The sequence below is a fragment of the Scomber scombrus genome, chromosome 19 (genome assembly GCF_963691925.1).
Source record: "Scomber scombrus chromosome 19, fScoSco1.1, whole genome shotgun sequence".
Taxonomy (NCBI): Eukaryota; Metazoa; Chordata; class Actinopteri; order Scombriformes; family Scombridae; genus Scomber; species Scomber scombrus.
Genome location: NC_084988.1, coordinates 5496526 through 5524408, shown reverse-complemented (window position 1 = coordinate 5524408; position 27883 = coordinate 5496526). Strand labels below are relative to the sequence as shown.

The window sequence follows — 27883 nt, the reverse complement described above, 5'->3', positions numbered from 1 at the left end:
ACCTGTGTTCTTTCTATCATAAGGAGGCAGTGTATCTTTTATGAGACCTTTATACTGATGGTTATAATGTCAGGAGGAGGATTCATTATGACATCACCCACACACATGTTTATTTGTAGATGGGAGGTTTCCTCAAAGAGGAGGTTGGAAATAATCAGTAGAGCTGCTGATACACTGCTGATCATAGCAACAGTTCAGTTATTAAACAAAAGACAACATGATCATCTTATTCCTACAGATTACTTTTTACACTATTCTGGTTTCAGGTAATGTCATCACAGTTTTTAGACATTTTAATAAAAGCTTTCAACAGCATATTTTTATGGTTTGATTTATATTAGATTACTGGCTTTACCAGTGTTTATTCTTATATGGTGAGTGTTATTTTGTTGATGTCTTTTCTACAGGTTCCTCTCTCAGTGACAAAGTCAAGCAGACTCCAGCTCACATGTACAACAAACCAGAAGAACAAGTCAATATCAACTGTTCACACAGTATTCAGAACTATGATCGAATCCTTTGGTACAAGCAAGTAAACAAACAGCTGCAGTTCCTGGGATATGTGTATTTCGGCAGTGGATATCCAGAGCCTAGTGTAAATGTGACAATGAGAGGAGGTGCAGAGAAAGGCCAGACCTGCACATTAACAATTGAAGGATGGAGCCTGAACAGCAATGCAGTTTACTTCTGTGCTGCTAGTTTCCACAGTGCTACATATCACTGCTCCTCACTACAAAAACCTCCCTGTTAGTGTTTTTTCATCTCTGTATTACAGCTCTCAGCTCCTCTGCACCTGTATTAACTCACATCAGATATTATAATGGGAGGTTCTGTATGTGAAGCCACTTGCTGTTATAAATAGTAGCTTCAAAAATGTAGGTCTCATTTCAACAGCATCGCTATAATGTTTCAAATTTTCACCACACATATCAGATTAGCCACCTGCTTGTAAGTTTACATTCAAAGTGATGATGAAAATATCTCATGATTCAAAATATGAAAGTTATTGTTACTATAAATAAGTGTTAAAGGCAAACTGTCCCATCATATAAACTAATAATACATTACCAGAAGTTTTCTAAACAACCAAGTCTACATTTTAGACATGTCCTCTGATTTATTTTGTAATATTTAGAACAATAATAATTGATTACTCATAATAATATTTATTTTATAAAGTACAATACTTATTTTATCCAGTGGTTTGTGGTTTAATGATGTACCTGTTGCTATAATAGCTGTTATGAACTAAGAAAAATAAGCATGCATCATTTCATCCATTAGGGGCAATAACTAAATAAAATAAACTCTTTAAATTTTAAACTGTACTTTTGTGAAACTTCTTTTATTCCACTATCAGACAAATAAAAATTAATAGTTGAATACAAACTTCTACAAATACTCTGGTATGTAAAAATGTTTGCAGGGATTACTACAGGTCTTTGCTGTTTTGCTTACTTTCATAAAGTGGCAGTATATCTTCATTGAGCCTGTGGTGTGTGGCGTTAGCTGACGTGATGGTTTGAATGTTAAGAGGAGGAGAATTCACGACACCTCCCACCTTTAAATAGTTGTGCTTGTTTTCCTGATCAGAGGGTTTACTCAGAAAAGGAGATGGAAAGTATCAGCATCCCAGAATATAGTGTGATGAAAACTTGGTCAGAACACAACATGATCCTTTTCTTCTGCATAGCCTTTAATATTATTCTGGTTTCAGGTACAGAAGTCTTTTCAGACATTTGTTCTTTGAAAAGGAAGATTTATATTTATTTAGCAAACAATCAGGTTTCTAAGTAAAGACATATTTTGGGTATATTATATCTAAAAAAAATGATTCATGATTTTTACACATATTCTCTAGTTATCATCTTCAGTTCCTGCTCTGTACTTTCTTATTTTTATATTTAACAGCATTCATCCTCACTTGATGTGATTGTGTGTTGTTGATCCTTTTTCTACAGGTTCCTCTCTCAGTGACAAAGTCCACCAGACTCCAGCTCACATGTACAACAAACCAGGAGAACAAGCCAATATCAACTGTTCACACAGTGATGATAGCTACAACAGGATCCTTTGGTACAAACAATCAACAGATAAACTGCTGCAGTTCCTGGGATATGTGCTTTTAAACAAAGGATATCCAGAGCCTGGTGTAAATGTGACAATGGGAGGGGGTGCCAGTAAAGGCCAGACCTGCACATTAACAATTGAAGGATTTAACCTGAGCAGCAGTGCAGTTTACTTCTGTGCTGCTAGTTTCCACAGTGCTACATATCACTGCTCCTCACTACAAAAACCTCCCTGTTAGTGGTTTTTCATCTCTGTATTACAGCTCTCAGCTCCTCTGCACCTGTATTAACTCACATCAGATATTATAATGGGAGGTTCTGTATGTGAAGCCACTTGCTGTTATAAATAGTAGCTTCAAAAATTCAGGTCTCATTTCAACAGCGTCGCTATAATGTCTCAAATTCTCACCACACACACGTCAGATCATCCACCTGGTACTACAGGTCTTTGCTGTTTTGCTTACTTTCATAAGGTGGCAGTATATCGCCATTGAGCCTGTGGTGTGTGGCATTAGCTGCCGTGATGGTTTTAGTGTTAAGAGGTGGAGAATTCACTACGACACCTCCCACCTTTAACAAGTTGTGCTTGTTTTCCTGATCAGAGGGTTTACTCAGAAAATGAGATGGAAAGTATCAGTATCCCACAATATAGTGTGATGAAAACTTGGTCAGAACACAACATGATCCTTTTCTTCTGCATAGCCTTTAATATTATTCTGGTTTCAGGTACAGAAGTCTTTTCAGACATTTGTTCTTTAAAAAGGAGGATTTATATTTATTTAGCAAACAATCAGGGTTCTAAGTATAGAAACATTTTGGGTATATTTTATGTGATTAAAATGAATTAATGATTTTTTACACATATTCTGTAGTTATCATCTTTAGTTCCTGTCCTGTGCTTGCTCACAGCATTCATCCTCACTTGATGTGATTGTGTGTTGTTCATCCTTTTTCTACAGGTTCCTCTCACAGTGACAAAGTCCACCAGACTCCAGCTCACATGTACAACAAACCAGGAGAACAAGTCAATATCAACTGTTCACACAGTGATGACAGCTACACCAGGATCCTTTGGTACAAACAATCAACAGATAAACTACTGCAGTTCCTGGGATATGTGTATTCAGACAATGGATATCCAGAGCCTGATGTGAATGTGACGATTGGAGGGGGTGCCAGTAAAGGCCAGATCTGCACATTAACAATTAAAAAAGTCGACTTGAGCAGCAGTGCAGTTTACTTCTGTGCTGCTAGTTTCCACAGTGCTACATATCACTGCTCCTCAGTACAAAAACCTCCCCATCACACATATTTAATGTCTATCACAGCTCACAGTATCTCTGCACCTGGATTAAACCATCATAACCAATGTTGGTCTCCTCTCACAAAGATCAGATATTAAAGGGAAGTTCCTTATATGAAGCGATGCAACACTTATTGTATCATGACTCTCATTTCAACAGGATCATTACATTTCAGTGCTGCTGATGACTGTCAAGAGTATTATTTTATTAACCCTTAATAGTAATAAATAAGCATTGAAAGCAGGATTGTCCCATTATCTAAATACAAAACTCATTATTTAATACACTCTTTTTTAAACATGCTGACTAAGTACACAACAACCAGTCCAGTGTCCACTACTGTAGTACAGATGCAGGAGTCCTTGGTCATGGATTTCACTTTCTGAAAAAAACCCATCTAAAAGCAAAAATCTGATTACATGGACGACACTGGGACAAAATCTTATAAGGGGGTTCTGTGGTCTAATTTGTGTCAGTTTAGGGGTCCATGACATGAAAACATTTGTGAACCACTGCCCTATAGTTCTATTTAATGTGCTTTTTTTAAATTAATATTGGTAAATACCAGTAAAGGGGGAAATATTTTATACAATGAACTGTGAAACACAAAAGTTCTAATGCTAATACATCTCTAATGTATACAATCTAATTGGATTGGGTGTTTAATTACAAGATTACTGCATTTAATAGCAGATTGTATTTGACATTTATTTTTTTAATGTCAAGTTCAAGCATTCATTGTATTGACAACGGGGGGGGGGGGGGGGATCATAATTCATATCACACTAATGTCAACGTAACAGTTATAAAAATCTTTTCTTTTTGATCAAATAGCGTTGCTTAAACATTTATTATTTATTTATTATAATCATTACTGTATTGCTTCCTTTTATGAGGGGGGAGTGTCTCTTGAGTCTTGACACGATGACACCACCCACATTATATTACTGATTTACTCAGAGAAGGTGTCAGTGTGTTTAGTGATGAAAACACAGAAACAAGACAGCAGCTTAAATTCAACTATAAAAACACCATGATGTTCATCATCTGCTGCATATGTGTGAATGTTTTACTGGTTTCAGGTAATGTAATGAACTATTCTGAAATTCACTTTACAGTTTTTGCTTTTTTTTGTTTCAACAAATAGGACATTGTTGCTATTTAAGATTCATGATAAAGGCTCTGAGATAAAAAATAATATAATTTAAGTGATTATTAGCACATGTACAACTGAGGATTTGATGTTTCTCCACAGGTTCCTCCCTCAGTGATCAAGTCCACCAGACTCCAGCTGTCACATACAAAAGATTTGGAGAAACAGCCCGAATACACTGTTCATACAGTATTCAAAGCCACGATCGAATCCTCTGGTACAAACAATTAAACAAACAGCTGCAGTTCCTGGGGTATGTTAACTATGAGGATGGAAAACCAGAGCCTGGTGTAAATGTGACAATGGAAGGAAGTGCCAGTAAAGACCAGATCTGTACATTAATAATTAAAGAAGTCGACCTGAACAGCAGTGCAGTTTACTTCTGTGCTGCTAGTTTCCACAGTGCTACATATCACTGCTCCTCACTACAAAAACCTCCCCAACTGTATCACAGATCATCTGCACCTGTGTTCTTCCTATCATAAGGAGGCAGTGTATCTTTAATGAGACCTTTATACTGATGGTTATAATGTCAGGAGGATTCATTATGACATCACCCACATACATGTTTATTTGTAGATGGGAGGTTTCCTCAAAGAGGAGGTTGGAAATAATCAGTAGAGCTGCTGATACACTGCTGATCATAGCAACAGTTCAGTTATTAAACAAAAGACAACATGATCATCTTATTCCTACAAATGACTATTTACACTATTCTGGTTTCAGGTAATGTCATCACATTTTTAGACATTTTAATAAAAGCTTTCAACAACATATTTTTATGGTTTGATTTATATTACATTACTGGCTTTACCTGTGTTTATTCTTATATGCTGAGTGTAATTTTGTTGATGTCTTTTCTACAGGTTCCTCTCTCAGTGACAAAGTCCACCAGACTCCAGCTTACATGTACAACAAACCAGAAGAACAAGTCAATATCAGCTGTTCACACAGTGATGATAGCTTCAACCAGATCTTTTGGTACAAGCAAGTAAACAAACAGCTGCAGTTCCTGGGATATGTGTTTTTAGGCAATGGATATCCAGAGCCTGGTGTAAATGTGACGATAGGAGGGGGAGCAGCTAAAGGCGATAATTGCACACTAACAATTAAAGGATTCGACCTGAGCAGCAGTGCAGTTTACTTCTGTGCTGCTAGTTTCCACATTGCTACATATCACTGCTCCTCACTACAACAACCTCATCATAGTTTTAGTCTCTGAATTACAGCTCAGAGCCTCTGCACCTGGAATAAACCATTCTAACCAATGTTGGTGTTTCTAAGATCAGTGATTTTAATGGGAGGTTCTTTCTGTGGAGCAACGCCTTAAACTTCCCACCCTCCATTATAAAAAACAGCCTCAGTTATTCAGCATGTCTACTGTGGCTGGATCTCATATTAAGAAGATCATTATGATGACTCTTATTCTCATCATATTTGTAGTCTTGTCTCTGTGGTTTCAAGGTACAACAACTTAACAGTGTAAGAGATGTGTAGATTTTATAGTTTTTTATTAATTAAATATTTTTTCAAAAGAAAAGAAAATGATATTTAATTTTGTATTTTCTCCCCACAGGTCAATGTCAGGATGTGACCCAAAAACCTAAAATAAGATGGAGTTATGTGTCTGAATCAGCAGAGATGAACTGCAGCCACAATAAAGATGCTGGTCAAAACCAGATGTACTGGTACAGGCAGCGTCCAGGGGAGAGCATGACCCTCATTGTCTACACAGTTTTTGGTGTGCAGCCAGACTACGGGGGGGCTCAAAACAAATATTCAGCCATCAGAGATAACACACAGAGTGGAGCTCTCACTGTGAAAGACTTGAAGCTGGAGGACAGCACTGTGTATTTTTGTGCTGTCAGTAAACACAGTGATGTGAGAAGTATGAGCAGCTGGAGAAAAAACGCTTGACAATAAATATCGTGATTTCTTTAATATCTTGACTTTTATATGTTTCCTGTAGGTGGAGCTGGAGCTTCAGCAATACTCAACACATGTTACACTATGAAACCGGTGAAGCTGGTTTAGAGAGGAAGGTGTTAATGCTCTTTAAAGAGCTCAGAGTCACTCAGTGATCTCTGTTCATTCAGAAAATAAGTCAACATTATTCTTCTTTCTTGGCTTATTGGTCATTTTTACTATTCAGGAATACCACTTCACCTACAGTTTCTACATTATTCACTCTTTTTCTTTCTCTAGGTGTTTGTCAGACTGTTGAAGTCTACCAGAGTCCTTCAGCTCTGCTCAGAGGACCTGGAGACAAAGTCCAGCTGGTCTGCAGCCATGAAAAAACTGACTACACACTCATGCAGTGGTACCAGAGATCCTCTGGAGAACGAGCTCTGAAACGTATCTGACATGTGTCTCTCTCCAGCATAGAGCTTGAGGAGCCTTTCAAAAAACATTTTAATATCACAGGAGACATGAGTACAGCAAAAACGGCTCTCTGTCCATAACCAATCTAAAGACTCTTGAACACACTGCAGTGTACTACTGTGCAGCTAGCTATGCACACTGACTACAGATCCTCTCTCCTTCATACAAAAACAATGAACCAACTTTAATCAACCGTTATAGTTTTGAATTGGAACTTGAACAGACCCCTCCCAGACAGCTGCTTTTTCTCTCAGGCTTTCATCTTTGCCAACCAATGTACAGTGACGGTGTTTCATCACTTCCTTTTCCTTCTCAAACATCTGTCAGCCCCAATAAGTCATCAGTTGGATTTATGTTACAAATTGTGACAGTTTTATCTGATGTCGATCCCAGCAGCTTATATCCATAACACTTAAAAATGTGTTTTGTTGAGGGTGTCAAAATGATCTGCTTCCTGGTTTTCTGTTGCCTGGCAGGTAATAACTTAAAGCATTGTTTTCTTTGGATATGCATTAGTGTCATTTACCATAATTCTCTGGTTGTTTTCTGTCCAGGTTGTTGTCTGGGTCTTGAGGTCCGTCAGTTTCCCTCTGATGTCATCACAAAACCTGGTGAAGTGCCGATTTCCTGCACACATAATAAAACAGACTACAGAGTGATGCTCTGGTACCAGCGCTCACATGGAGACACAGCTATGAAACTCATTGGATATTTGAACTACGCAGACGTCAAAATGGAAGAGAATTATACTAGAGAAGAGTTCAATATCAGTGGAGATTTGCGTGGGGATACAGCAAAGAAAGGCTCTCTTATAATAAAAATAACTGGACAACACCACAGTGCAGTGTACTATTGTGCAGCTAGAGAAGCACAGTGACAAATCTTCCCTCTGAACTTTACAAAAACTCCACACAGTATTTTATCATCTGTGGTTTGTAGTAAGACATGGAATAAACTGCTCCCACACACCTGCTTTGTGGTTGTATTTTGGTTTGATGAAATCATATCATCTTTACAGCAGCTAATGCAACTGTGTTTCTATTTTTTTATTGGTTTCTTCTAATTTTACCAGACAAGTCATCTCAGAATAGTTTCTAATACATGATGAGAGAAACATTTTCGTGGGGGGATCAGTTGAAAAGCAAAGAGATATCATAGATGAATGTTTGAAACTAAATTAAACAACTTTCTACATCACACTTCACATGTCACACTAACAGCAAAGACTATCATAACTTTTTCATCCACAACCTTCAAGTGACTCCACGATGATTAGATTCCTCTCCTGCTGTTTATTCACAAGTAACAACTGATAATGGTGAAATAACATGTACTGTATTTACTTTCACATCTTAAATCAATCATGTGTCAAACTCTGCTTACAGGAGGTTTTGCTGGTGGACTTCAGATCCATCAGTCTCTTTCTGCTGTCATCAGAAATGCTGGTGATGATGTGTGGCTCGTCTGCACCCATCAACAAACTGACTACAGAGTGATGCTGTGGTACCTGCAACCACCTGGAGACCAGGCTCTGAAAGTCATTGGACCTGTGGGATACAGCAGAATAAGCTATGAAGAGTTATATAAAAGCACATTTAAATATCACAGGAGATTTGAGTGGAAATACAGTAAAGAACGGTTCTCTGTTTATAGCGAACCTCAGAAGGTCTGAGCACAGTGTGGTGTGTTACTGTGCAGCTCGATATGCACACTGAGGACAGATTTATTTTTAACGAGACAAAAACTAAACATCCTTTATCAACTGTGGTTTTCAATAAGGTCTTGAAAACACCTTTCACCAAACACCTGCAGTCAGGCTCTCAAATGTCATGTGATCTCTACGTCACTTCCTCTTGTCTTTGCTGGTGTTTCATGTTCAGTCCAGTCACTCAGTCACAGCTCTCATCATCAGTCTCAACAGAGAATAACCATGAGAGAAAGAACCATAATGATTGGTTTTCTGCTGTATTATCATATTATAGGTAATGAGATTTGTTTTCTAGATCAACAAGTTTATTTGTTTTTGTTTTTTTAGTTTGAGCAGATAAACCCTGAGTTTGTTTGTTTTGTAGGTTTCTCTCTGGGGGTTCAGATCCATCAGTCTCCGTCTGATATAATCCAAAAGGTGGGTGACAACGTGGAGCTCGTCTGCACCCATGAACAAGCGGACTACACAGTGATGCTGTGGTACCAGAAGTCTCCTGGAGACACAGCTCTGAAACTTATCGGATATGGAAATTTAAAGTTCACAAGTGACGGCGTGGAAGAGCAGTTCAGGAAACATTTCAAATTAGATGGAGATTTGAGTGGAAACAAAAAAAATGGTTCACTTTCCATAGTCAATCCAAAAGCACTTGAACACACCGCAACATACTTCTGTGCTGCCAGGGAACCACAGTGTATCAAACACCCATCTGCTTGTGACAAAAACCTCCTCCTCTTTACACTGTGGATGTGATTGAAAATTATCCCTCCATCATCATGTGACATATGGTGTTTTACTTTGATAACTTATCTCTCCTGTTTATCATGTTCATAGTTTACTTCACGTCTCTTTCCTGCCTAAGACACATCAGCAGCTTTAATTCTTCACACTCAAAAGCACTATTTTTTTTATCCTCTCACCCAAAATCTTAAATACTTTTAACCACTGTTTGATAGAGCCCGGTGCTGCAGACCAGAACCACATGATTCAACAGGTTACATCATCATTATATAACGTTAAAGGCTCCTATAGTCCAGATTTTGTGGTAATTACCGTGAACTTGGTGAGACTTGAGCCATATTTTTCCTCAACGCTTCAACCAAAAATATACAGATTTATAACTAAAGTAACCAGTTCATCATCACCACATGTCAGCAGTACAATCAATCTACTGCATCCCACCATTTATCAGAAAGAAAGACAAAAAAACATTAAAAAAAAACAGATAGACTGACTGAAAGACAGTTTCTTTCAGTTTTCTTTGTCAGTGTGTGATTTCTCTAAATCACTTCCTGTCCCTCCTTCTGAACCACTAAGATCCACTACAACAGAGACTCCAGTCTGTTCATCACATTCAACACGATGCCGTCTCATCTCATTATTTCCATCATCACTTTGTCTGGATTAAAGGTAAAGCTCATTCATACGGACACTTTTTCATCTCATTTGTAAATTAAGTCTCAAATATCTGAGGAACCTAGGTCTAATATTTATGTACACTTCACTGATTATTGATTTCTTACAGCTGTTTCACTGTAATTTACAACAAAGTTTTATCATCTATCTGTAAGACACTACAGCACTATTTAACACTGTTTCTTTATCTCTTCACAGGAGTTTACCTCAATAAAGAAAAACAAGTTTTTCAGGAGCCAAGAAATCTATTGTGGAAACCGAACGATGAAGTCAAATTGAACTGCACCCATAAAATCTCAGGCTATGACACTATTCTGTGGTATCAGCGCTCAGCAGGAGACACAGCCCTGAAGCTGATTGTCTACATGCGATACAAAACTCCCAAAGTTGAGCCGCCATTTCAAAGCCGCTTCAAGGTGAGCGGAGATGGAGAGAAAACTGCTTATCTTCACATCCTGAACCTGACACACACAGAAGACAGTGGGGAATATTTTGGTGCAGCTAGTATGCACAGTGATAAAGACAGTGACTCTCTCATACAAAAACCTCTATAATGATGCAGCAGATAACAACACACTAACACTACAGCACTGAAACCACACACTAGAAATTATTAATAGTTACTGTACAGTTATTACTGTTAACTTGTTCAGTATAAAAGTTTTTTGTTCCTTTTCTATCGCAGCACTGTATATATTTACTAAGTAAAAGAAAATGATGGAAATAATTATGTTTCAACTCATAATAACATCTATTAAATATTTAAATGTATATAACACTGTTAACACTGCAAAATGGCAATAGATTTATGTTATTGTTTACTGTCCAGCTCTCTCCACTCTGTGTAGATAAAGTCACCTGGATGTATTGAGTTGTTTTAGTCATTATAAATGCAGTCTCCTCCATTCATTTGAGTAAGACCAGTCGTAAGTTTGAGGTTCCAAGTCACCATTACGATGCTTAGCAAACATAATCAGCTGATCAAGTCTGCAAAATCAATTAATAATAATCAAGAATGCAAAATACAGTCCAGCAGGATAGTGGAGAACAGATTCAACCAACAGGTGGAGACACAACACACGGCATGAAGCTTTTATCAAGAGAACGTGATGATGAATTAACCAACACAGACACAACACCTCCCTGTTTACACTGAGCCTCATTTTTCTCAGAGCAACACTTTTTAAATCCCATCAGTGCTCAACAATGTCTTCATCTGTGCACACGTTTGTTTTTCTCTTCGTCTTTTCTTTTTGTAAGATCTGAAAATAATCTTTATTTATAATGAACAAGCTGATTATATTGAATATAAATACTGTATCATATATAACAGTTTAATCTAAATGTGTTTTCTTCACAGGTCAGGTGAATGCTGTTACAGTTCTGCAGTCTCCTCCTCAGATAGTGAACGAGAGCACTGAGGTCCAGATTGAATGCAGTCATGATGACAGTAGCCTTCTATTAATGCTCTGGTACCAGCAGAGAAAGGACAGTCTGTCTATGACCCTCATAGGATATGGATATCCAGACTCTCAAAACTATGAGGGTCAGTTTGAAAAACAATTCAAGTTGACAAGAGAAAACACGCTGAAAGGAGCTCTAAAAATTCTCAAAGCAAACCTGTCAGAATCTGCTGTGTATTTCTGTGCTGCCAGTACACAGTGACGTGGTTTAATGCCACTCCCTCACTAAAACCCTGAACTCTACTCTGTAAACGTGTGCAGTGATACAGACTCTCATTGGAAGAAGCTGCATTTCTCCTGCAGCAGCTCAAACTGTGAGGATGTCTGCTGCTGTCATCATTTTTCTTCTCATCTTACCTCAATGTAATCAAATTAGCTGCAACAACAGACATTTAATTGTGTTCATTTTGTAAAACAACTGTATGAATGATTTTTGTACTATGGCTTCTGTGTCAACCACTTTTTAAAATCTGTTTTCTCCACAGATCAAGCTAAGACTGTGACCTTTCATCCATCTCATCCAAGAATAGTCGCTGAAACCGTCAGAGTGGATTTTAAATGCCATCATAATGATAGTGGTCTAAATATAATGCTCTGGTACCAGCAAACACACAGCGGTGTGATGAATTTAATTGGATACAACTACATTGGCAGTAATCCTGACTATGAGACGCTGTTTAAGAATCGGTTTGAGATTACAAGAGAAGACATCCAAAATGGAGCTCTGATCATTGAAAATGTAAATGTGTCAGACTCAGCTGTGTATTTCTGCGCTGCCAGTACACAGTGATGTGGTTTAATGTCACCACCTCACCAAAAACCCTGACGTCTTATTTTGTAGTTTTCAAATTCAAGATCCTGAGAGGTAGGCTGGGGGAATTTGCCTAAACAACTGAAATATTGTTTTAAACTGTGATTTTAAACACAACAGACTGAGATTAACATAAGTTATCTTTTTTCAGTCTGAAAGTCTCAAAGAATCAAAGTAATTTCATCAAAAAAAGAAAAAAGTAATTAGTAAGTAAGACTTACTAATTTGTCCAAATCCATTCCTGGTGTTTACATGCAGACTTTACCACCGTTTTTTGTGTGCGTAATTATGAAAATTAAATGCATGATCAAGGAGAAAATCACAGTGAACAGACCTACAGAGTTTCCTCAAACTGCCTAAAAGAAAATAAAAGGAAAAACGTAACTACTTAAATTAACTCTCAATTAATCCCAATCCTACAAAAGCGTGGATGACAAGCACATAGCAAAATTCACATTTAAATCTGAGATCTACTCAGTAATTTCAGTTTAGTTAGTAACATCATCACAGCAAACCTTTTTAATCATACATTATTGCATGTTTTATTTTGACAGCTATTACCAAACATAGGACCTCTAGTGTCACTAGCATTGACATCTGTCAGGATTCCCACTCTTTTCTTGAAATCATTTTCCAGGACTTTTCCAGGACATTTTCAGCAGCTACAGTATGACAGACAACTGATCACGGCATACACTAATCAGTGTTTCCCACAGAATTTTGAAACTATGGTGGTCGGATCTCAGTCTGACCCTCTAGGGATCCGGGGGCTTGCACCCCTGGAAGAAAATTTTGTACATTTTCAGGTCAAATGCATCATTCGGGTTTCACTCTGAGAGCAACATGAAGAGGTTATATCTGGATAGAAACAGAGAAGAGCTGCACCTTAATGTTGCCCATTGAAGGCAGCGTAAGAACAGACTATGCATGTGCAAACCTTCTAAACCATTTGCATTCCCTTAAAAGGCAGAGAGAAGCAAAGGGAAGAGAAATATTTATCAAGGACAACTCAAGGATTTCCAGGACAATTTACTTTAATTTTCTCTCATTTTTCATGTGTTTTCCATGACTGGAAAATTGGTCAATACTTTTCCAGGGTTTCCAGGACACGTGGGAACCCTGTTTGTGTTTTTGGTGTACAGAAATGTGTGACCTGTCAGAATATGTGCCAGGATCAGCTATACAAGACAGAAGAGTTCACACAACAGGAAAACTCTGGTTCAGACCTGAAATATTGTCAGACATTAATGGCAAACCAACAACCGCTGATATGACTGAAAACCATTAATGTTAATGCAAATTAAGTGACAATGTTACTCCCAACAGTAGCTAACTTACACTAAGCACACTGGGACAGTTAGCAGATAAAATGTCTTTAATAATTTAACTACTGGGAGCAGAAATGTTTAGCCAGCAGATAACCAACACCAAGATATCAGACACATGACAGCAGGAGAGAGCAGGAAATGTTAGCCACAAGCATAACAAATGTTACCTAGGCTGACCAAACGTCCTATTTTCCCCGGACATGTCCACTTTTTACGTCCCGTCCAGGGCGTCCGGGTTTTTTTATTAATTGATGATAATGTCCGGTTTTCCTTCTGTGTGTGTGTATATGTGTGTGCCCCCTCTCCCCCGGTTGTCATTGTTTGGGTTAGCGTGTGTGACGTAATCCCCGAGAGGTGGATTACCCTGTGTCCAAAACTCACAACAAGAAAGCAGCAGACACCGGCGGTGCAGCTGAAGCGTTCAAGATCTCTCTCCCCTCTACCCCAACCGGTCGAGGCAGATGGCCGCCCACTTTGAGCCTGGTTCTGCCTGAGGTTTCTTCCTGTTAAAAGGGAGTTTTTTCTTGCCATTGTCGCTAAATGCTTGCTCATGTGGGAATGTTGGGTCTCTTTAAAATTAAACCTGAAGAGTTCGGTTTAGAACCTGCTCTATGTGTAAAGTGCCTTGAGATAACTTTGTTGTGATTTGGCGCTATACAAATAAAGATTGATTGATTGATTGATTGAATGAAGATGCCACAGATGAACTGCGAAAAAAATTCCCAGTTTACCGACCCGGTCGGGACTGGATGAGTGCACCGTGTGCGAAGCTGGTACATATGTGTCTGTGTCCAATAAAGGTGCCGGGGACCTCACAGCTCATATGGACACAGAGAAACATAAAAAAGCAGTGCGAGGTGAGAGTAGTTCAGCAAAGTTGACTGAGTTCTTTGTGAAACCCGGAAAAACAGAGGATGCTGTAAATGCAGCGGAGGGTGCGTTGGCATTTCATACTGTGATACACAACCACAGCTACAGGTCTTTCTAATACAGAAGAGGTATTATTTAGAACATGATTTCATATTATGTATTTGTCCACTAAGACTTGAAAAGAGAGCTATTATTTTACAAGTTGATTTTTCTAACACAGAAGAGACATTATTTCTATCATTATTTTATTCCAGAGATTTTACATTTATATATATATATATTACAATTGAGGCATAATAAAGAAAGTTCAGTTACCTATGGGAAGCCTGAATTTCTGTCTTTGGGAGATATTATTTTGTAATATAACAAAATATTCTATCCATACATATAAACTTTAAATATATTAAAATTATAAGGAATCTTTGAGTAAACTGCGAGTATCATTTAAGTAGGCTATCTCGTGGCCGGGCTGAGTGTCCTCTTTTTTGGAAATCAAAATATGGTCACCCTATGTTACCTATCAAGATGCCAGTTTTACCGCCACTTTCAGGAAAACTTTGGTGAGCTATCTGGACTGGTGTTATGTTGGGATGGAAACACTATGCCCCCATGTGGAGGCTCTTAGCAGGGCCAGTCTTGTGCTGACTCCGAGGAGAAACAGGTAATTATTTGTACAACATGGTGTTATGATGGTCAAGACTCATATTATTTTATCTGTTGATATATTATTTTTACACATCACCGACGTTGCTAAGGAGTAACGCAAAACGAATGTAGCTAGTAGTGTAATTACTTTCCACAGGGAGTAATTAAGTAACGTAACGCATTACTTTTTTTTTTAAAGTAACGTAATGTGTAATTTATTACATTTTTAACTTCCCAACACTGGTCATTACATCAATGAAATTACTGTTACATCAGTTAAATTACTGTTAGATCAGTTACATCTGTTGCCGTTGTATCACTGTTAATGTCAATCAATCAATCTGTATTTATATAACGCCAAATCACAACAAAAGTCATCTCAAGGCACTTTTCACATAGAGCAGGTCTAGACCAGACTCTTCAATTTAATTCAAAGAGACCCAACATCCCCCCATGAGCGAGCACTTACTGACAGCGGCGAAGAAAAACTCCCCTTTAACGTGAAGAAACATAACTATACAAACGTTAGCTTGGCCGAGCATTCAAACACGAACTTAATAAAGCCCAAATATCAACCATACATGTTAGCACAAGCATCAAATGCCTACCTTGTTGAAGAAGAGCTGGAAGTCAAGGCGTCTCGAAAACGAGTAATCTCTTTGGGAACATTTCCAACAGAAAAACTCTTCAGGAGTGCTCATTGTTTGACAGCCGTTTTTGTTCCGAACAACTGTTAAAATAACATACAAACTGTTTAAGGCGGTCTTACTCTAGTTTTACACCTAAAATATTTATTATATTTTAACATGTAAAAAGTTACTGTTTTATCATGAAGCCTCTATAAATAATACTTTTTAACTTCTGTACCTTAAAGTAGTAGTGTCCCTTGACTTTCGGGGGATTTAATCCTTTTATACTTGAAATTAACGGCATTTCGAGTGTGCTGGGCATTGCCGCCACGTAAAGCATTGACCAATCAGGTTCCACTAAGACCCAACCGTCCGCAGGTGCAGCCAATTAGCTCAACAGGTGATTTATAATTGAACACCTTTACAGTACAAGTAAACAAGCAATGGGTGTTACTGTCAATGATCAAACATTATTCTCAACAACTTCAACACAAACAGTGAAGGCGGTCAAATGAACTAAAAAGGCAGAGACAGGCAGGAAAAAAATATTTTTGTCAGTCACAAGATCAGTTGCAATTATGCAAGTAGAGGAAGAAGGTGGGGAAGAGGAGTGATGTATGAGGAGAGGAAGTTAGCTATTTCTTATTTGACATGTAGGCCAATAAGGTTTCTCAGAGCAGAGCAACATGCAGATGCTTCACCTGTAATTGTGAGGGAATTGTGAAACATTGAAATTGTATTTGTTTTTATAGCCTACTGAACTGGTAATTGGTTGAAGTTGTAACTCCATGATGCCTCCAGGTTTATACATATGTGGATTTTTACTGCTCATGCTTAAACGTAAGCCTGTAATCACTGGCAATGTAATGTCAATTATTAGTACTTTTCTCTGAATATATTGTGTCTCTATGTATATTTTTCTCCTGAGATTCAGTGGTGAATCAGTACTTATGATAAAACAATGTATCAGTAATAACTTGAACGGATTTTCTTCACAGGAAAAGTGGAGAGTGTTACCTTTGAACAATCCTCCTCTCAGATTGTGAAGGAAGGAAGAGAGGAGCTCAGAATGAACTGCAGTCATGATGACAACAACCTTCAAGTAATGTTGTGGTACCAACACAAACAGAGTAATCAGTCTATGAGCCTCATCGGGTACACAGTCCTGCAGGGTAAACCAAACTTCGAGAGCCAGTTTCAAGACAGATTCCAGCTGACAAGAGAAGAAAGAGTGAGAGGATCTCTGATCATCCGCACACTGAATACATCTGACTCAGCTGTGTATTTCTGCGCTGCCAGCACACAGTGATGTGGTTTAATACAACTGCTTCACCAAAAACCTACAGCATGGAAACTAATGACAGCTGCTGCTCATGGTTTCAGTTATTTTAGAATTGAAAATATGATGTGTTGTTGCTATTTACGGGACCTTTGATTAATTATTAGATATAATATTAGTTATAATACATGATGGAGTAACGGAACATGCTGCCTCTTAATCTGAATGTATACATATTGCAAAAGTATAAATCTGTTTACATTTTCAATAACATGTTATACATGTACATTAAAATAAAAATAAGATGTAAATGATCATTTTACATGGAGGCTTCTTCATTATCTGACATCATTGGAGTTGTTGCATTAACTACCTAACTCATTGAAGTTATGATGTACTTGCTAAGAATATAACATCTTGTTAAAATAAGCAGAAAAAATATGTATGTTTGTTCACTTGGTTAATGTACAAATAAAATGTTTAGTTATATAGTATACATAATAGTATTCTATTAACCATTAACTTTTCGTTATACTTCCGATGGACTTTTGCATGTTGTAAATTAAATACTCTATAAAAGGCAATGATATCACCCACTTTCTATTACTGAAAAATAGATGGGGTGCATCATCCTTCCTAAAAGAATATGTGTAATTGAATGATCCAAAAAATGTTGAACTCAAAATACGTTATGATCCTCAAATTAATGCAGAATTAACGTGCGCTTCAAAGTGACAATTACAGTCAGTCCTACTTTCTAATCATGTGATCTTGTGACCTCATGTTTCCCTTGCTTAACAAAGTGAGGTGTGACTCTGCATCATTCAGCTGGAAGAAGATTCAACACTAACATGTTTGTCACAGTGGTGTATCTTTCCCTTCTTTTACACTCAGGTGGGTTTTGTGTTTTAAAGTTTATCAAGTTTTCATCATCTATCATCCATCGATGTGCGGCACACTGAAACATCATCCTTCATGTGATGCAGGTCTGTGTTGGAGTGTTGTAGTTCTTCAGTCTGGAGATCAAATGTCTCAACCAGGAGGCACAGTGATGTTGAACTGCAGTATGGGTTCAGGGTTGAGCATGAACAGCTACACGATGCTTTGGTACCGACAAAACCACTACGGAGGTCAAGTGGAGTTCCTACTAACAGAGTACGACAAACCTGTGGGGCGCTTCAAGTCTTCTCTAGAGGCATCCAACAACAACTTCTCCCTACAAATCAATGAGCTGTTTCTCAATGACAGCAGCACCTACTACTGTGCTGCCAGTCACAGTGATGCACACAGGCCAAACAGTCATACAAATATCAAGTCAGTCTGTCACAGATGGCACACAGCAGGAAGGAGCTGTGGCTTATTTGGTTTATTGTTACAGTTTAACTGTTCAATGATAATATGTTTTCAGTAGAGTTGAAGTCCTGAACCTTATTTTACTGGAAGTTGGCTTGATATCCACACTGATGGATATCACTATAAAACAAGTGTTATATTGCTAGTACAACTGTAAAATTGTGAATATTTAATGCTCACCTGATCCATGACATTATTTTCTCTCTGTGCAAAAACTATGAAACTATTAATACAGAGCAGAATAAATTGCCTTAAGCTGGTTTCTTTTTTGTGTGCACAGTAAAAACACAAAGAAGGTTTTTGATTGTGGAGATTTAAGTTGTCAAATGCAACAATCTGTGATGTTTTTGATGACTTGAAGGGTTTGTAGTCATGTGATGGAAAGTTAATTCATGTCATGATTGTGATTTTCTCTTTTATAACGTCCAGTATTCAAATATCTAAATGGGATGTCAACATCGACAGTTCATGACCCAAATCAATTTATAACAGGAGATTTAGCTGACAGCCAGGTTGTCTTTTATATGTGTGTGACTCTCACAAAACCAAAATCTATTGAGAGGCAATTCTAAGTAACACAAATTATGAGAACTTGGCATGTCTGTGTTTTGTATACCCTTATTGTCAAGTGCTTCTTATAAAGCAACAGATTTTTGTTTTGTTTTCTTATACAAATAATTAAAATTAAAAATGTTCAAGGCAAGAGGTGAATACAGTGTCTCAGTTCATTCAGATCATTACATCATCATTACTGATGTTTGATATCACATAAAACAGATAATATTGTTTTCTTGTTAACAACCTGATCTGTTGTAGATTCAGTAATCTTCACAATCTTCTCTAAAATCCTCCAAGAACCTCTCACAGTGCTCTTTAGAAAGACTGCAGTTGCTGTTCAGTGTCCACTAGGAGAGAACCGCTGTACTGAGAAACTTCCTCCACATGACTGTGTGAAAGTGAGTCAATGTGGGCAGGGAGTTCTTAGTTAAAGTGTGAAAAACAGAGAGTACAGGGAGGATCGGATCATATTACATATGTTTTAACTGCAGTGGCAGAAAATGAAGACAGGCAGAATTATAACTGTGATGTAGACTACTCGCATGTTTTCATTCTTAAACGTTGGACCACCATGGAAATGAACACCTTTTTGTTTGCAGTTCTAATATTCTCACGTGAGAATGTTTTAATTAATTTGAAAGAAGAATAATGTTTTTTCTTTTAAGATTTTCTTTTTTTTTCTGCAGTTATTGTATGCTTACTTGTTGTCTTCTTTCTTATTTACCAGATTTCTCCTTCTGTGTAAAAATTGAACAGCCTCCATCTGTATTCAGCCGTGAAGGAGACAAGGATGCAACTTTGCAGTGTAAACAAGATGATAGCTCACATTATAACATGTTCTGGTACAGAAAAAGCAGCAGTGGGGAAAAATTACAGCTGGTATCGTATTCTGCTGGTAAAGATTTATCGAACATTGAAGCTCCTTTCAACAAAACAAAGTACACCATGACCCGGCCTGAGGTGCTTAATTCCATTCTGAAGATACACGATGCTAAAGCCGGAGACTCAGCTGTGTATTACTGTGCCTCCAGTAGAGCACAGTGGTTCAGAAAGCTTCAACGGCTAAACATAAACCTCAAGAGAAAAACAAGAGCATGGATGAGTGATGAGGGCCAATGTGTTGAACTCTAAGGGTCACTATTTTGTTGGGATGTGAGACATGACAGACAACTAACATCAATGTGACATGAAATTGAAGATTGGGCCATTAAATTCTAAATGAAATATGTTATAAAAACAGCACAATGAATTTCTAACAGTTCACTGAAGGTACGTGAACTATCTGCAAGTCACTACAAAGCAACACCACAAAGCTGATTGATTCAGATAAGGCACCAGGTGTTTAAATATGTGTCACATTCATTATTATTTTCCTGTATGCTTTCTCATCTGTGTCACTCTCTGATCAAGTCTCTACTTTATTATTTATTATGATTTTCTGACAATATCAAAAGCATATTAGGTTTAAGAGTTTAGCAACCACTGACCTCTACTGGGCTCTTGTAGGATTACATATACATTTAAAATATCTTTTCAGTAGTCAGGATTCTTTAGTTGAATTAAAATGCCTTGATGGTAAAGAATTAGTATGATATGGTGCAATTCCCTTAAAATCATTTTTCCTGAGCAGCTCTGACGGAACATCATATGAATGATGTTTCACAACACAGTAAGTTGCATTAAGAAGAAATACATAGACAATGAAAGGTTTTATAAGTTTGAGGTGTGTTTCACTATATTTCTTGTATCTTCACTATCAACTGTGACTGTCTGATGAAGTCATATACAATGTCTGTTTTCAAAAGACAGGTAATAATGAGTTATGATTTGATTCATTTAATTTGTTTTTTATTTAGAGAAACCACATATATATATATATATATATATATATATGACTATATTATTCACTGAATACACTAATGCCTAATGCTGATTATGTAATAACTGATAGGATGTGATGAACTCTTACTCATTGAAATGACAAACATTGAGCCTCATGATGTCATGAGTGATGTAACATTTTAAACAATTAATTTATACTAATGATCTAGAATGATAATATACTAATTCACATTATGATTCTCCTCTTTCTCATATCAAATCATTAGAAACAATTATAACAACATTACTGAAATAAATCAATTACAAAATGTATTTATTTAATGTAGTGCTAGGCTCCATATTCTAAAGTATCAGTCACATCAGTCAGTGTATGTTATTTAGAAAATGTTCCTCGTCACTTCTGTGACAGCTGGGTGGGATAAAGAGGTGTGACCAAGAGAGATGTCACTTCCTCTGAGCAGCTAAAAACAAACACAGTTTACCTTTTCCTTCCATCCTTCTTGCTTCTTTTCTTAGCTGTCACAGAAATAGCAGCAGTTATGTTGGCGCTCGTTCAGCCGTCAGTCAGCCCGACCTTACAGCTGCTCCCACAGACAGAGAGAGATGGAGGCTGAGATATGGGGAAGCTGGGTGGGGGAGGCGGAGAGGAGAGAAAGAAAGAGTCTTCAGGTTTTTGTATTATGAATTTTCACCGTGGGGACAGGGGGCCACGGTGATACATTCCTATAGAGCCGTCGTACAAAAACCTCCTCCCATTAAAAACCATTGTGTAGACTGCTACATGCTACTTTAGATACTTTTTAGAGCAGAAAACATCAATATTATGAAGGTTTGTGAGATGCCAGGCAACTATAGTATTGGACAGTCGACGTAAATGACGAAATTTGGATGAAAAAAATATTTTTAAATGACTTTCAGTTCATATGTGCAGCACTTGGATGTTTGTTTTATTTACATTGACAAAAACAAAACATCTTTGGACAATATGAAGCTCATCCTTCGTGTCTGAACCTTCTTCATCCTGTGGATTATTAGACTGTGTCTAAACATGCTGATTATGGAAAGTTTTGTGACTTTTTGGTTGAGAAGGGATTCAGTGTGACACTGGAGCTGAAGCTTACTTTGGAAAGGGAACAAAACTCACAGTCTTGGGTAAGTCAGACCTCTCAACACTAAAGTTCACTGTAACAAATATAAAGCGGTAAAGTTGTTTGTGTGACATTAAAGGAAAAATCAGTTGTGATTAAAAAGCTGAGCTATTGAGTTAAAGTGAGAACACTGTGACCTACACTGAGCCGGCTTACTTTGGGCAAGGAACCAAACTGACGGTTTTAGGTAAATATTTCAGTTTATTTATGTGTTTTGATGTAGTCACATTGCTTTAGAGTCTCAGTATTGATAAAAAGGATTTGTAAAAACTATCTAAAGGTAATTCTGGTAAAGAAAGGCCGAGGAGTTTCATGTTCTGTATTTCTGCACTGTGACAATGCCAACGAAGCATACTTTGGAAAAGGAACAAAACTGACTGTTTTAGGTAAGTGAAAAATTATAAAGGTTGGACACGTGTAATAAGCTTTGTAATTAGAGCGGTGCATTAAGATATTGACTGTATTTTATAGTTATATGTTATAGTTCAAGTTCAGCTCACTAGTTTTTGATGTTAAGCTTAAACGCTGTGTCAATTACGAAGCTTATTTTGGCCAAGGCACAAAACTGACAGTTCTTGGTAAGTAAGACCAATAAAATGTTCTCTCATTAATTCATTTGTAAGGCAAATAAAACAGGTGTTAGAGTTTGGTTGTTGTGAGATACAGTTTAGAATTATCTACAGGCTGTAAGAACCAGACTGGTGTGCACCAGATGTTGGTATTTGGGTTTAAAGAAAGGTGATTTTTAATATAATATTAATATTGATGTTACATTTAATACAATAAAAGAGACCAAAAAGTAAAGAAGCAAAGTACAAGCAGCACCTTGGGCTGTTTAAGCACTGATTGAGTGCACTGTGACACTGGTGGTGGTGAAGCTTTCTTTGGTGGAGGAACAAAACTGACTGTTTTAGGTAAGAAAACAGAACGATTGTATAAAGTTTTGTAATTGAGTTCCTTAAGAAACGTACTGCACCTGAGTCTTTTCAGTTCTAGTTCAGCTCAGTAGTTTTTGATGTTAAGCTGAAACACTGTGCCAATGCTGAAGCTTATTTCGGCCAAGGCACAAAACTGACAGTTCTTGGTAAGTAAGACATCAAAATTTATTCTCATGAAATAATTTGTAAAGCAAATAAAACAGGTGTAGAGTTTGGTCGTTGAGCGATACAGTTTAGAATTGTATACAAGCTGTAAAAATCAGGCCATAGAGCAGCATCTTGTGCTGTTTTGAGCATTGATTGAGTTCACTGTGACTCTGGTGGTCGTGAAGCTTTCTTTGGTGGAGGAACAAAACTGACTGTTTTAGGTAAGAAATCAGAATGATTGTAAAAAATTACAAACACTAGATAGAAACTCTTTTAAAGGAGTAGTTCCTATAGAAACTTACTGCATCTGAGTCTTGATAGTTCCAGTTCAGCTCAGTACTTTTTGATGTTAAGCTTAAACGCTGTGCCAATGTCGAAGCTTCTTTTGGCCAAGGCACAAAACTGACTGTTCTTGGTAAGTAAGAGAGAAACTATTTTGTCTTGCTTACATCATGTGAAGGCTTTTGGGGTTTACTGTAAAATAAAATTACATTTCATATAAAACTAAAAAGTAAAGAAGCAAAGTAAAAACAGCATCTGATCCAGTGCACTGTGACTCTGGTGCTTCAGAGGCTTACTTTGGTGCTGGAACAAAATTAACTGTTTTAGGTAAGAAATCATTTTGAAATGAATGAAATGTTGTTCTGGTGTTGGCTCAAATGTTGTTTTGTTAAGACTAAAAAACTAAAGAAGTAAAGTAAAAGCAGAGTCTTGGACTGTTTTGAGCACTGATCCAGTGCACTGTGACTCTGGTGGTGGTGACATGGCTTACTTTGGTGCTGGAACAAAATTAACTGTTTTAGGTAAGAAATCACTTTTAAGTTCATTAAATATTGCTCTGGTTTCATTTTATAAAGATGTTTTGACACTGCGCAGTTACTTCAAAGCTGATTCCAAAACAGTAATAGTCTATAAAAGTCTGTTTATAGCCATTACTAGGTTTAGTAGTGTCACAGAGAAAGAGAAGCAGGAGGAAGAGTTTTTGTTACGATAGAAACACTCTGTGCTCCTACAACGAGGCTTACTTTGGAGCTGGAACTAAACTCACTGTTTTAGGTAAGAAAACTCAAAGATCATGATTCACAGCTTGTTCTACTTTATGTCAGTAAGAAAAATGTCAAGTATGGACAAATAAACCTTAGACCTTCAATTCAATAGCATAAAACTATTTATGCTGTAAAAGAAGTTAATCGTGGAGTTAGTTTGTGTCCGTAATAAATAAGTCTTGTTTACGTTCTCCAGTAAAAGTACTGCAGCAATACAACATTTGGCTCAATGCCCAGATTATTACTCTCAGTGAGTTCTTATCAGCACTATTAAATACTGTGAGCTCACAGTCAGAAGCTTACTTTGGAGCAGGAACTAAACTCACTGTTTTAGGTAAGAGACTATAACTGAAAACATAATGGCATAATAATCTCCAGGAAAATGGCAAACCAGTTAGTTACACCAAGTTAAAGTTGAGTTGTTTTTTATTTCTCTAAAATTGAGTTTAAATCAGATGTTTACCTCTTTCAGGTGCTGATTCAGTTTGGTATAAAATAGGTATTAATTACAAATTTTGTGCAAATTTTTAGTTTATGTGAGAAAAGAGCACAATGAGTTCACAGCTTTCAGTGCAGAAAGGTGGAAGACCTTTTTTTGTAAGCCTTGTATCAGTGTGACCAACTACGATCCTGCTTACTTTGGCAGTGGCACCAGACTGACAGTGTTAGGTAAGAAAATTAAAGAAATCATATCAATAATGTTTATTTTCTGAGCCTCAGTTAACCTCAATCTGGTAAATTATTGTTGTAAATGTAAAAAATTTCCTGTAGCTGAACTGTGTCAAAAGTGCCAAAGAAAATATAAAATCTATAGAATAAGATGAATCTCACATCCACGTTTGTTCCAGGCACCAGACTTTTACTTTTATAATTAATTCTTAATACTTAAGCTTTGAGATGTTTGTAGTTTATAGTACTCATGACAACCAACATTGTCTCAGATTCAGTTTTTTTAAACTGTACAAAGTAAATTAATCAGTGTGTGATAATTGTGATATTGTGACTGTACTGTAGACGATCTGCAGATTATCAAAAACCTGACAGTTAAAGTTAGAGGTTCATGCAGTGCTTGAAGGTCTTTGTCAGTTTTTTACATGCAAGTCTGCAGTGTGCTCTGGCAATCCTGCTTATTTTGGAGAAGGAACCAGGCTAACAGTTGTTGGTAAGATCACTGCAATAACTTAATTAAACCAAATATTTATGTGAAATTAAACCTATTTACTGATTTCTTGGAGCTGTAGTGTGTTTCTGTGCTGATTTGTTCTCAAAACTGCAAAAGAAAATGTAAAATTTATGAACTGAGATAAATCAACACTAGCAGAACTAGGTTTTTTACATGCACGTTATTAGTGTGCTCTAACACTTATCCTGCTGAGTTTGGAGAAGGAACCAGGCTAACAGTTGTTGGTAAGATCACTGCAATAACTTAATATAACCAAATATTTATGTGAAATGAAACCTTAATTTTATTTAGTGATTTTGTGGAGTTGTAGTGTGTTTCTGTGCGGATTTGCTTTCAAAATTGCAAAAGAAAATGTAAAATTTATGAACTGAGATAAATCAACACTAGCAGAACTAGGTTTTTTACATGCACGTTATTAGTGTGCTCTAACACTTCTCCTGCTGAGTTTGGAGAAGGAACCAGGTTAACAGTTGTTGGTAAGATCGACTAATTTCATAAAACTAAACATTTATCTGAAATTAAATCTTTAACACTCTCAATGTGTGTTTGGCCGCCTGCAATGATCATGTAGTGTTTAGTGTTATTAAGATTACAGCTGTACATTGTTTTGTTGTTTAGGTAAGATAATGTGTCTCCTGTTAAGATTGCTGTTGAGTGAAGTTTAAAAGAACTGCTGTTAAAGTCATATTTAGTGATTTCCTTGAGATAAAATATGATTCTGTGAAGGTCTGTTCTCAAAACTGCAAAAGGAAATGTAAAATTTGAGACAAATCTTTCTGTTCTAAGGTAAAAGGGCTTTGCTCTACAGTCTAGGCACCAGACTTACTGTTGTAGTTGTAAAAATTGGCATTCAGTGTTAAAATGGTGTATTTCCTTTCTTGAATCAAAAAGTAAAAAATATGTTAGAGGTTCATTCGGCCCTTGTAGATCTTTATCAGTTTTTTACATGCAAGTCAGCAGTGTGCTCTAACAACTACCCTGCTTATTTTGGAGAAGGAACCAGGCTAACAGTTGTTGGTAAGATCATTTCTTATGATAATGTCATTAAACCAAACATCTTTCTGAGGAAATCAAATCCAAATGACTTGAATCTATAATGATCATGTTTTATTTGGTGATGATGTTCAGTGTGAAAAAGTTCTTTATCTTTTTGTATGTCAGTATTCATGTCTAAAATTTGGTATCAGATGTAGATTAGAGGTTGGTTAGCAGTACAGTATATGCAGCTTTATTGATTGATGCACTTTGTCTTTGCAGAAACAGGCCGTACTCCCACCTCACCAACAGTGAAAGTGCTTCCACCATCGAAAAAAGAGTGTCGAAACCAAAAAGACACCAACCAGAGGAAGAAGACCTTAGTTTGTGTGGCCTCCGGTTTCTACCCAGACCATGTCAGTGTTGAATGGAAGGTCGGTGGGGAGAAGATCACCAAGGGCGTGGCGACGGACAACGCTGCCCTGCGAAACCAAACGACCTACAGCATCACCAGCAGGCTGAGGGTTCCTGCTGAAGAATGGTTCAATCCTAACAATGAGTTCACCTGCATTGTCAAATTCTACAATGGGAACCACAATGAACCTTTTTATGGTAAAATTCAAGGCGAAAAAGGTATGTTCATTTGTAATTCCAAGAAAAAATGTTTGTAACAAATGTATATAAAGCTAATTTGTCCCTGTCTCATCCGTGTTTATTCTTCTATCAGCTGAAGGGGACGGGATGACAAGAGGTAAATATATTATTTTGTGATTCTGTACACCTCAATGCATAAAGTCTAACATGCTTAGAATCACATACAAAATATTCAGCGTCTTATATATTTGAAGAAGGATAAATGTATAACTGAATAATCAATCTTTGAATCATGTCACTTATGTGAATGTTTGAACCTTCTGCAGAGAAATATTTGAAGGCCACACAAAGGCTCAAACTGTCCTACGGTGTTTTCATCGCCAAGAGCTGCGTCTATGGAGCTTTTGTTGTGTTTCTGGTGTGGAAGCTTCAGGTTTGTTCAACATAATGTAGCATGTGATTCACTTTCCTGTGCTTGACATAAAACTGGCTCTATATATTTGAACATGTGCATGAACACAAAGTAAAAAGAGCTCATGACATTAAGACATTGTGTTTTTCTCTTTCTGTTGCAGGGAAAACACAACAAATGAGAGCTGAGCTGAAGCCTGAACTTTCAGAGGTCGATTCTTTTAGTTTCTGTAAATAAATATTGAAGTTACATATTCACTTTGTTCTATGTTATAAAGCATTGGCTCTCAATATTCAGATGAACTAATTCTGCACACATGTAGAGGAACAGTTTTATGCATATTTTTGTTATAATGTCAAAGCTATAACTGGCATACAATTACTTTGGCATCAAGTTTTTATATTTGCTTGTATAATGTATGTTAGTGTGTAGTTGTAAACTGCTTTTTTCTAAATTTTCTTTTCAATAAAGTATTTCATATAATCTTGAAAAGCATGTTCTCTTTTTTTCTTCAGAAATATTGAGCGACCTACTGAGTTTTTATAGTTTGTGCTACAAATGATTCTCATGACATATTCAGGCAGTAAGACTTAGATTTACATACAGTGTGTATCTAAACCAGATTCATCGTCA

At 37.0% G+C, this 27883-nt stretch overlaps 1 protein-coding gene across 2 annotated transcripts; it reads left to right on the top strand.

The window, feature by feature from the left end:
* Window positions 1-217: 217 nt before the first annotated feature.
* Window positions 218-27720, top strand: LOC134000692 (M1-specific T cell receptor beta chain-like). Of its 2 annotated transcripts, XM_062440142.1 has the most exons (9): window positions 218-266; window positions 408-562; window positions 4772-4919; window positions 13270-13281; window positions 22092-22142; window positions 26527-26889; window positions 26972-26995; window positions 27165-27271; window positions 27414-27720. In XM_062440142.1, exons 1-9 carry the CDS (start codon window positions 218-220, stop codon window positions 27429-27431), a joined length of 927 nt encoding a protein of 308 aa, XP_062296126.1. In that variant the 3' UTR covers window positions 27432-27720. The 2 variants fall into 2 exon arrangements, 1 of the variants encoding a protein (XP_062296126.1); XR_009927440.1 differs by lacking the exons at window positions 218-266; window positions 408-562; window positions 4772-4919; ... (3 more) ...; window positions 27165-27271; window positions 27414-27720 and adding an exon at window positions 21336-21959 and having other exon boundaries at window positions 26527-26633.
* Window positions 27721-27883: the final 163 nt, after the last annotated feature.